Here is a 12,714-nt window from a genome sequence, read left to right on the forward strand (position 1 = left end):
ATCACACACACACACACACACACACACACACACACATACCTTCTCATTGATGTCGATGTCACAGGAGTCAATGCTATCTCGAAACAGGTCCTCTGTACTGCCGTTGCTGCTACTTAAGTTGCTGTTGTGCAGCAGCTGCCTGCTCGCATGCATGCGCACGCACACACACACACACACACACACACACACACACACACACACACACACACAAGAGTACACAACATAGACAAAAGAGTAAGGAGTTGAATTCAGTGGGGAGAGCTTCAGATGAGATAGCTGACTCGTGCTGCAGAGGAACTGATCAGGAAAAGAGAGAATTGGCAACAAGAGGACATCACGCTATTGGAATTAGTATATATACACAGGTGCACCTGCTGTACGACACATACACCTTGGTTTTGACTCCATGCACAAGTGCACACGTGCAAAGCACACATGGATGCAAAAGTATTTGTGTGTTCAAAAGACAGTTTGTAAAGTGTGACATTCATGTTGTCAATATAGCAACACCTCTCTAGCTAATGGGATGACTTTACAGCAGCCAACCTCCACTCCATTACTGAGATTACTGATAATATCGAGGAGGGATCTCACAAGGGACGGGGTGGAGGTGAGAGAGAAATAAAAGCAGAGGGGAAGACAGAAACATCAAAGAGGAAAATACCAAGGACGAGGGAGGAGTAGCAGATAAAGAAAGTCATAAAACACAAGATGCAGACAGGAAAAAAAAAAATCCAGAGAAGGCGCAGAGTTGAACCAGCCTTATGTACAATACACTAGCAGGACATTTTTACCCCAACACCATTACCCAGAGCATAGGAGATTAATCAGAGGAGATATATCAAAATACTATGTATGTATGTATGTATGTATGTATGTATGTATGTATGTATGTATGTATGTATGTATGTAAACATATGAATGCATGTATGTATGTAAACATATCTATGTGTGTAAACATATGTATGTATGTATGTACGTACGTACGTACGTACGTACGTACGTATGCATGTATATAAACATGTATGTGTGTAAACATATATGAATGTATGTGTGTATGTATATAAACATATGTAAATGTGTGTATGTATATACGTATGTATGTGTGCATGTCAACATGTGTGTGTGAACATATGTATGTATGTATGTATGTATGTATGTATGTATGTATGTATGAATGTGTAAACATGTATATAAACATGTAGGTATGTATGTAAACATGTATGTATGTATGTAAACATATGTATGCATGTGTATGTATGTAAACATGTGTGTAAACGTATTTACGTTTGTATAAACATATGTATGTATGTATGTATGTATGTATGTATGTAAACATATGTATGCATGTGTATGTATGTAAACATATGTATGTGTGTAAACATATGTATGTATGTATGTATGTATGTATGTATGTATGTATGTATGTGTATAAACGTATGTAAACATATGTATGCATGTGTGTGTATGTAAACATGTGTAAATGTATGCATGTGTGTATAAACATATGTATGTAAACATGTGTATGCATGTGTATGTATGTAAATATATGCATGTGTGTAAACGTATGTATGTATGTATGTATGTATGTATGTATGTGTATAAACATATGTATGTATGCAAGTATGCATGTATGCATGTAAACATATGTAAATACGTGTATGTATGTATGTAAACATGCATGTGTGTAAACATATCTCTGTATGTAAACATATGTATGCATGTGTATGTATGTAAACATATATGTGTAAACACATATGTGTATAAACATGTATGTAAACATACATGTGTAAACATATGTATGTATGTGTGTATGTATGTGTGTAAATGTATGTGTGTGTATAACATATGGATGTATGTAAGTATGCATGTATGTATGTAAATGTGTGTGTATGTATGTAAACATACATGTGTGTAAACATATGCATGTATGTATGTATGTATTTATGTATGTATGTATGCATGTATCTATCTAACTATCTATTCATCTCAAACAAAATAGTAATTAGTTTTGGAGTTTCGCCGACAGGGTTTGGAAAACTATCCCTCTCTCTCTCTCTCTCTCAAACTCTTTTAAGGCTTACCATGCTTTGCAACTCAAAAATGAAAGACTACAAGCAACAGAGCTTTGCTAATGTTTGCTATTTGTGCAAATGTCCGTTAGCATCTCTTCTTCCAGGGGTCATATTTTTCTATAGTTTCTCTCAATACTGTCACTTTAACTGCATATAAGTACAAAATGTTGACGCCATTGCCTGATTATGTTCAAGATTTAGTAACTGGAAATTTCTCTTTACTTTTGTTTGTGCGAGTGTGTGTGTTTGTGCATTTACAAATAGTGAACCCGTACAGCACTGACAAAGGTGAATCAAATCTATCTTTTGAAGATTCTGCTTTCTCTCTCTTCTTCTCTCTTCCACACACACACACACACACACACACACACACACACACACACACACACACACACACACACACACACACACACACACACACACACACACATTAATACACATAAACATAACGGACAAGTTACATACCTTCCAAAGGCTGTGCTGGAGATTTTCCTGCTGGGGCTACAAAAGGCAAAAGAAAAGAAAATGCAATTCATTTTATCAGGATAACATGTAATAAATCCATCTACACTTAGAGCTGAACAATGCTCATTAACTGCTGATGGCAATGAAGCTACTTTGTGGACATTCATCATAACAATAACAGAGCAGCGAGAGAGAAGCTGAAGGACATTTCAACGATGACAGGATCTCTTGCCTGTCTGATTCACTATGTGGAAGTTTTCGTCACCTCAGAAATCACCTCGGTGAACACACTGTCAATAAGAATGTTTAAGCCAGCATGGATAAACACGCACATTGACACACAAATACCCACCAACATACCTCTCATTATTGTCATTGTCGTCACTGTCAGTTTTATCCTAATTATAGCAATCGTTATCAGTAGCCAAAGTTAAACGGGACTCTTCATCAAAATATAACGGCTGTCAAACTAACACTAAAGACACATTACATAATTGCAGACACATGTGTGTGTGTGTGTGTGTGTGGGGCATTGTATATAGCCACCTGGTAACTACAGGACTACAATAAATCATGGCCATCAACAAAGGAACTACAACTCCCACAAGCAAGGGAAAAGGCAGTTTGGACCCAGCTGATAGTAATGAGGGTTTTGATGAGAGAAGGGAGAGCGAATGTTCGAGTTGTGGGGAGAGATAGGAAGGAAGGAGCAGACAAGAAAAGAATAAAACCTTTTGTTTAGTGTTGGGGCAGCCGTTACTTTAAAAGTGAGATTTTTTTCATGTTGACCTCCATTTTTTGGAAGTTCAATGTATTGTTTTGAGTTCGAGAACCCTGCTGTGAAAGAGGAGAATAAACTTGAGTTGGAGTTGCGTCTTCATTACTTTTTATCCCTTAATTCTCCCCCAATATTTTTCTCCCTCCCTTAATAATCATCATTTCATTCATCTGGACCATGGAGTCAGGTTACATCATACTAACTGGCATCTTCACCATGGTTGGAGACACTATCTAGTCTCTGTATTCTGCCAAACTGCATCACAGTCATCATCGAAAATGATGATGACTGTGATGCCGAAGGGCATTCTGCCATTGACATGTTTTGATTGAGTGGCAATAACGTTGGTGAAGCAGCAAAACACTTGTGTGTGGGGAAACAAATCCAGCAAGAAAAAAAGATTGAAATGTGATGTGGATATGGCGACGCCTCCGCTGGACAAACAATACCGAAGAACGGTGTTGCAATACAGTTTGATGAAGTTCGTTATACCTTACCAAAAGTAGCATGAATTCAGAGAGCAGGTGGGAACTGAGCCTGGGTTCCCCGCACCACAGACGACTGCACTAACCAGTCAAGTAAAGGGTCCGACCCGTTAGCCAAGGGCTAGCGAGTCTACGCATCCGTGCTAGTATACTGTAACACTACTCCCCACCTTTGGGAAGCGCGCCCCCGCCAGGGGTGGAAATTAACTTTTTTGTCCACCTGCCACTGTGGCTGGTGGATTCCAAAATCTACCAGCCATTCAATTTTTTTACCAGCCACTTTCTTTTTTTAACCGGCAGTGTGTAACTGCATGTGAAAAATAATAAAACAAGATCTACAATATTCAAGCAATAGGCTATTTTAAATATTTAAACTCTTAAAATACTATTTTCAAAATCTAGTTTACTCTTCTATGGTTTTCAAAATTGTGTACACTACCTTTAAAACATTTAACATATTTGTCAAAAAATAACCAGTGTATCAGTGCCACCAAAATTCCCTTTATTATTACATAAACCAAGACTGTAACAAGTAGAAGGAATTGTGTCAGTATGGGTCTTCATTCAACACTTAATCTAACGTTAGTGAATAGATTTTTAAAAAATTATGATTTACTTGCATTGCCACACGTAATCTGTAAATGGCCTTCCTTTTTTGGCGATTGCGCGGGCATTTCTAAACAGTAGGCTCATCTTCTCCAACTGGGACGCGTTCATGGCAGCGGTATCCTGTGGGGTCGATTTTCCCTGTACTATCTTTATTACATGGATGTGGCATTTGGATGATTCATGGTCTTTTATGGCTTCCAATTTTAGGTTTTTAGTCCTAATAATGAAACTGTTAGCTTTCTTGTTGGCATCCGAAGCGTGTTGACGACATACCCAACAGAACATGGTCTGGCTTGTCTCCTCGTAAACTAACCAATCATGGGACTCTCTGTCTCCGTTGTCAGTTATTCTCCACTTCTCATTAAAAAAACGTTTTCGTTTCGTCTTCGCCTCTTTAACCTGTGTCTCCTGCTGGGATGTTTTCTCTGCAGACCTCTTAACCCCTGCGATGTAACGCCACATTGTGTTTTCTGGCTCTCTCCTCGTCCTCGAAAGTGTCTGTGTGAATTAGCAGACTCGCAAGACAAGCGTCCCTATACTCTGCCTCTGATTGGCTAACCAACGATGGCAACAAGTACTAGCCAATCAGAGGCAGAGTAGGGCGGGTCATAGGGGGGAAAATAAGGCAGATTCACGATTCAGTATGTCACAAATTGCTACTTTTCTTTACCCGCCACCGTGGCTGGTAGGTTGAGCAAATCCACCCGCATTTGGCGTGTAGCGGGTGCTAATTTCCATCCCTAGCCCCCGCGCTTCAGCATACCAGCTACCCCTCACACCTCTGAGCTCATATGCATCCCACCGCTGCCACCAAATGTAGCGGGAATTCAGGGGGCAGGCGGGAATCGAACCTGGGTTCCCCGCACCACAGGCGACTGCACTAACCAGTCAACCAAAGGGTCTGACCTGTTAGCCAAGGGCTAGCGAGTCTACACATCCATGGTCGTATACCGTTTCACTTCTTGCATTAGGTTTGGTCCATTTTTATGAGGGGGGAACCATCTGCCGGCGAGCTAATGGCACACGAGTGACCATGGCTGCTACACCTTGCCTGCAGTCCAAGTAAATCAGTTGCAAACTGAACACTTCTACTGTGATGCTGATGGCCCGTCGAACAGAATTGCCCCATCATCATGTTTCAAATGTATAAAACAATGACTTAAGGGGTAAACATAGTGGATTTGAGCTTTAAAGCATGTGCTGTTGTTCTTCATACTGCACAGCACATGCTTTAAGATCGGTATATGGCTTCAGATAAACCACCCAGCCAACTACTCAACATCACGTTTTCAGACTGTTTTTGCATCCAGTATTTTTAGAAAGGAGAGCTCTCCTCCACTTTTTTTGTTGCATGTTTGTCAAGCCCTTCTACAACCCACTGTCAACTCAGCCATAGTGCAGCTGTAGTAATATTTCACATGGTCACAGTCAGTGCTTGAAATTTAAATAATCTATTTGATAAACATGGTAATTGAAGAATGAAAGCCACTTTATTTTGTCCTTGTACAGGTTACAATGAAATGTGTTCTCTGCATTTAGCCCATCCTACTGTATAGCAGCAGTGGGCAGCTGCAGCACCCGGGGACCAACTCCAGTTCTTCTCTCCATTGCCTTGCTCAGGGGCACAGACAGGAGTATGATACCTAACATGCATGTCTTTTTGATGGTGGGAGGAAACCGAAGCACCCGGAGGAATCCCACGCAGACACGGGGAGAACATGCAAACTCCACACAGAAAGGACCTGGGACGGTCTGGGGTTCGAACCCAGTACCTTCTTGCTGCTGTGAGGCAACAGCGCTAACCACTGGGCCACCATGCCGCCCTTCTTTTTTTTCTTTTTTTTTTAATTGCTGTAGAAAACGGCCAATTTAGAGAGAACACTTTAACCTAAGTAAATATTCTTCAGTTAAAACTACTGGAGGTGAGACAAGATAAATATTTCGATGGGTACAAGTGTGACCTAAGTGGATCTGTAAACGTGTTGCATAGCAACCAGGCCCTGCCTCTGCCTTTACTCTTGTCCCTCCCTTTTTCAATTGGTTTAACCGTGTGTTCAGTTCCTCTGCCAGTATCACATTCTTCTCCATTACGGTCTACCACATCTCTATGTGTAACACCTCTGCTGGAGGCTACCCTCATCCGCGTCACAGTCTCGCTGTCTCTTCTCAAGCTTTCCATTTCAAATTTGTGTTTATTCTTTTTTTTTTACCTCTTCACATCAAATCAAACCTACCTATTCATATTCACATCTCACTCTCTCAAAATCCTATTCACTCCAACACTTCGTTCTCCCCATCTAGGTCACTGTTTAATTCTCAAACCCTGTCTCTGCATCGTTCTTCCAGGAGAAGGTATAGGTAGGTCCAATTAGGAGACCAGTGCTGGACAAAAAAAAAGAAGCTATTTGTCTCCAGGGGGAAATCAAGTGGAGTCGGCACAGAGGCTAAGCAGAAGAGGATATAATGACATTCGAGTTCATGTCACATTAATTAGGATTTTCCTCTGAATTACTTGTACTCATTCTGGTCCCCGTGTGATTGTGTGAGGCGTGTGGGGTTGTAGTTGAGGGGTTGCATGTGTGTAGGTGCATGGATCAGCTATTAATGATCCCTCAGGATTATGCTTCTAAAAATAGGCTGCCTCTTACAATGGCTGATGAGGTAAGCACAGGACTGACAGTCTTATCTAAAGTACAGACTTACATAATAATCAATGTGTGTGTGTGTGTGTGTGTGTGTGTGTGTGTGTGTGTGTGTGTGTGTGTGTGTGTGTGTGTGTGTGTGTGTGTGTGTGTGTGTGTGTGTGTGTGTACACACACACACACACACACACATCTACTATATATACACATATATACATACATATATATATACACTCACTGGCCACTTTATTAGGCACACCTTGCTAGTGCCGGGTTGGACCCCCTTTTGCCTTCAGAACTGCCTTAATCCTTCGGGGCATAGATTCAACAAGGTACTGGAAACATTCCTCAGAGTTTGGTCCATATTGACATGATAGCATCACGCAGTTGCTGCAGATTTGGCGGCTGCACATCCATGATGCGAATCTCCCGGTCCACCACATCCCAAAGGTGCTCTATTGGATTGAGATCTGGTGACTGTGGAGGCCATTTGAGTACAGTGAACTCATTGTCATGTTCAAGAAACCAGTCTGAGATGATTCGAGCTTTATGACATGGCGCGTTATCCTGCTGGAAGTAACCATCAGAAGATGGGAACACTGTGGTCATAAAGGGATGGACATGGTCAGCAACAATACTCAGGTAGGCTGTGGCGTTGACACGATGCTCAATTGGTACTAAGGGGCCCAAAGTGTGCCAAGAAAATATCCCCCACACCATTACACCACCACCACCAGCCTGAACTGTTGATACAAGGCAGGATGGATCCATGCTTTCATGTTGTTGACGCCAAATTCTGACCCTACCATCCGAATGTCGCAGCAGAAATCGAGACTCATCAGACCAGGCAACGTTTTTCCAATCTTCTATTGTCCAATTTTGGTGAGCCTGTGCGAATTGTAGCCTCAGTTTCCTGTTCTTAGCTGACAGGAGTGGCACCTGGTGTGGTCTTCTGCTGCTGTAGCCCATCTGCCTCAAGGTTCGACATGTTGTGCGTTCAGAGATGCTCTTCTGCATACCTCGGTTGTAATGAGTGGTTATTTGAGTTACTGTTGCCTTTCTATCAGCTCGAACCAGTCTGGCCATTCTCCTCTGACCTCTGGCATCAACAAGGCATTTTCATCCACAGAACTGCCGCTCACTGGATATTTTCTCTTTTTCGGACCATTCTCTGTAAACCCTAGAGATGGTTGTGTGTGAAAATCCCAGTAGATTAGCAGTTTCTGAAATACTCAGACCAGCCCGTCTGGCACCAACAACCATGCCACGTTCAAAGTCACTTAAATCACCTTTCTTCCCCATTCTGATGCTCGGTTTGAACTGCAGCAGATCGTCTTGACCATGTCTACATGCCTAAATGCATTGAGTTGCTGCCATGTGATTGGCTGATTAGAAATTTGTGTTGACAAGCAGTTGGACAGGTGTGCCTAATAAAGTGGCCGGTGAATGTATATATACACACACACACACACACACACACACACACACACACACACACACACATGTATGCATATATATATATATATATATGTGTGTATATATATATGTGTGTGTGTATATATATATATATATATATGTATATACACACACACACACACACACACACACACACACACACACACACACACACACACACAATATATACACGTGTGTGTGCGCATGTATGCATATATACACTACCGTTCAAAAGTTTGGGATCACCCAAACAATTTTGTGTTTTCCATGAAAAGTCACACTTATTCACCACCATATGTTGTGAAATGAATAGAAAATACAGTCAAGACATTGACAAGGTTAGAAATAATGATTTGTATTTGAAATAAGATTTTTTTTACATCAAACTTTGCTTTCGTCAAAGAATCCTCCATTTGCAGCAATTACAGCATTGCAGACCTTTGGCATTCTAGCTGTTAATTTGTTGAGGTAATCTGGAGAAATTGCACCCCACGCTTCCAGAAGCAGCTCCCACAAGTTGGATTGGTTGGATGGGCACTTCTTGCGTACCATACGGTCAAGCTGCTCCCACAACAGCTCAATGGGGTTCAGATCTGGTGACTGCGCTGGCCACTCCATTACCAATAGAATACCAGCTGCCTGCTTCTGATCTAAATAGTTCTTGCACAATTTGGAGGTGTGTTTAGGGTCATTGTCCTGTTGTAGGATGAAATTGGCTCCAATCAAGCGCTGTCCACTGGGTATGGCATGGCGTTGCAAAATGGAGTGATAGCCTTCCTTATTCAGAATCCCTTTTACCCTGTACAAATCTCCCACCTTACCAGCACCAAAGCAACCCCAGACCATCACATTACCTCCACCATGCTTAACAGATGGCGTCAGGCATTCTTCCAGCATCTTTTCATTTGTTCTGCGTCTCACAAACGTTCTTCTTTGTGATCCAAACACCTCAAACTTGGATTCATCCGTCCACAACACTTCTTTCCAGTCTTCCTCTGTCCAATGTCTGTGTTCTTTTGCCCATCTTAATCTTTTTCTTTTATTGGTCAGTCTCAGATATTGCTTTTTCTTTGCCACTCTGCCCTGAAGCCCAGAATCCCGCAGCCGCCTCTTCACTGTAGATGTTGACACTGGTGTTTTGCGGGTACTATTTAATGAAGATGCCAGTTGGGGACCTGTGAGGCGTCTGTTTCTCAAACTAGAGACTCTAATGTACTTATCTTCTTGCTCAGTTGTGCAACGCGGCCTCCCACTTCTTTTTCTACTCTGGTTAGAGCCTGTTTGTGCTGTCCTCTGAAGGGAGTAGTACACACCGGTGTAGGAAATCTTCAATTTCTTAGCAATTTCTCGCATGGAATAGCCTTCATTTCTAAGAACAAGAATAGACTGTCGAGTTTCAGATGAAAGTTCTCTTTTTCTGGCCATTTTGAGCGTTTAATTGACCCCACAAATGTGATGCTCCAGAAACTCAATCTGCTCAAAGGAAGGTCAGTTTTGTAGCTTCTGTAACGAGCTAAACTGTTTTCAGATGTGTGAACATGATTGCACAAGGGTTTTCTAATCATCAATTAGCCTTCTGAGTCAATGAGCAAACACATTGTACCATTAGAACACTGGAGTGATAGTTGCTTGAAATGGGCCTCTATACACCTATGTAGATATTGCACCAAAAACCAGACATTTGCAGCTAGAATAGTCATTTACCACATTAGCAATGTATAGAGTGTATTTCTTTAAAGTTAAGACTAGTTTAAAGTTATCTTCATTGAAAAGTACTGTGCTTTTCCTTCAAAAATATGGACATTTCAGTGTGATCCCAAACTTTTGAACGGTAGTATATATATATATATATATATATATATATATATATATATACGTGTGTGTATGTATGTATGTACACACACACACACACACACACACACACACACACACACACACACACACACACACCTATACTAACTATTGGGCCATATAGTAGACTCGTTTATATCTTGCTCAAGGGTATTTTAATGAGCACAGGAATCAAATCAGTGTACTCCAGTTGGTGAGCAACTTTGCCAAGGCTGTCATGAAACCCATGGAGTCGTTTGTCATTACTGCACTTGTGAGTGTACTTCCCACACTAGACTCACAATTGGCTGCAGGAACACAATAGAAACCCTGTCAGTAAAGAGCTAAGAAAACCGTGACCGCTGAGTCCACCTCACCACTCCCTGTGGGGCGACTGACACACATTTGGATTTCTTCTGGATGATGTGGTTTTTTTTCAACACCTACCCGTGCCTCCATGTGTTCTCTGTATATGTGTGTATGTGTGTGTTGTTCGGGTTTATGTGCATGACTAGAAGAACCCCGCTACAATGTAGCGGTTTGGTTATCCACCTGTCTAAATCTCCCCCCTCTTCATCCTGCCAGCTAACCGCCTTCCCCCTGCCCCTAAACCCCCCCCCCACTCCAACTCCCTCCCCCCAAATGCTCAGAATCATCTGAAATGCCGAGAAAAGTGGTTTTTAGCCATTTTTCGAAAATGCATATTTAGCATAATTATGCATAATTATTATAATTATTTTAATTTTCTGCTATTTTTCTGGTCCTCTCTAGAACAATACCTACCACCTCCAAAAGAAAAAGAGGATCATAAGTGCATTTTTGCAAAAATGCATATTTTGCATAATGCCAAAACATTTCTTGTCCCAGAAATTTATTTTTATATAGGTGAAAAAATCAAAGATGCCCAGAATCATCTGAAATGCCGAGAAAAGTGGTTTTTAGCCATTTTTAGAAAAATGCAGATTTTGCATATTTATGCATAATTATGCATAATTTTAATTTAATTTTCTGCTATTTTTTATAGGTGCCCCTGATCATCCCCAATAACCTCCAAAAAGAATCAAGGCCCCAAGTGCTTTAGTTTGGCCGTTTATAGACTCTCACACAGACACACACCACACACCAGACACACATTGTGAAAATACAGGAGTAGATTGTTTTTGTACTACCTGTTGGCTTTGAGGTTTTTCAGCCGAGCCTCCAGGTCGTTGAGCAGGTTGACCTTTTTGCAACACTGGGAGCAGTAGACGTCCATCAGCTCACCGCTATACAGCTGACGCACTCTACGTGGAGTCTGGCCCGCACTGTAGACACACACACACAACACACAGTTTTATCACTTGCATCTATTCATCCATCTATCCACCTGCATTGTAGACACACACACAAGCACACCATTTTATCACGTACATCTATCTATCTATCTATCTATCTATCTATCTATCTATCTATCTATCTATCTATCAATCTATCTATCTATCTATCTACCTGCACTGTAGACACACACACACACACACACACACACACACCATTTTATCACTTTCCTCCATCTATCCACCTATCTATCTATCCATCCACCTGCATGTACACACACACACACACACACACACACACACACACACACACACACACAAGCACACTGTTCTATCACCTGCATCTATCTATCTATCTATCTATCTATCTATCTATCTATCTATCTATCTATCTATCTATCTATCTATCTATCTATCTATCTATCTATCTATCTATCCATCTATCTATCAGATTTGGATGGTTTTCTGAGTGTTACTAAGCCCATTCAAATACAAGAGCACCCAGAACCCAATAGAATCATCGTTTATACCTATATAAAGTGTGTGGACGTGTAAGAGGAAGTGAGCGTGAAATTGATATAGATCCAGTGGCCATGAAAGCATAGGAGACTGGCTGAGGCAGACATTACACAATGTAACTGGTACCAAGACATCAATTATATTGATGTGGTTATCAGCCTAAAAACAGTTACAACAAAAAAAATGGACACAGTGAGGTGTTTAAAAGGCCGCAATAGACAGAGAGACAGAGAGAGAGAGAGAGAGAAAGAGAGAGAGAGAGAGAGAGAGAGTGACAGAGATTGACAGAGAGAGAGAGAGAGAGAGAAGCAGTATAAAAAATAGTGTTTCAAGTTTAGCCCCTTGTTAAACTAACTGCACAATCATTATAAATATAACAGTCATCAGACATCCCTTTGTCCTAGAAAGTTAGCCAACACTGCCTATAAAATAGCTCCTAATTTTAAACTCCGGGCCATAGTAATTGCTTTGAATGCTGTGTGGGTTTTGTCTGTTTGGTATTCGTGACATGAACATGGAGCAGCAAAACAGGTCCATTAGATT

At 41.2% G+C, this 12,714-nt stretch overlaps 1 protein-coding gene across 1 annotated transcript in view; it reads right to left on the reverse strand.

Moving 5' to 3' along the window:
• The window catches only part of rab11fip4b (RAB11 family interacting protein 4 (class II) b), a 49,321-nt gene that overhangs the window by 16,426 nt on the left and 20,181 nt on the right, over window positions 1-12,714 (reverse strand). The window contains exons 4-6 of the mRNA XM_056280267.1: window positions 11,509-11,643; window positions 2,541-2,576; window positions 40-139 (exon numbers count right to left, since the gene is read on the reverse strand). Coding sequence (XP_056136242.1) covers window positions 40-139; window positions 2,541-2,576; window positions 11,509-11,643 — 271 coding nt within the window. The remainder of the gene's footprint in view (window positions 1-39; window positions 140-2,540; window positions 2,577-11,508; window positions 11,644-12,714) is intronic.

This window comes from Lampris incognitus, chromosome 5 (assembly GCF_029633865.1).
Source record: "Lampris incognitus isolate fLamInc1 chromosome 5, fLamInc1.hap2, whole genome shotgun sequence".
Taxonomy (NCBI): Eukaryota; Metazoa; Chordata; class Actinopteri; order Lampriformes; family Lampridae; genus Lampris; species Lampris incognitus.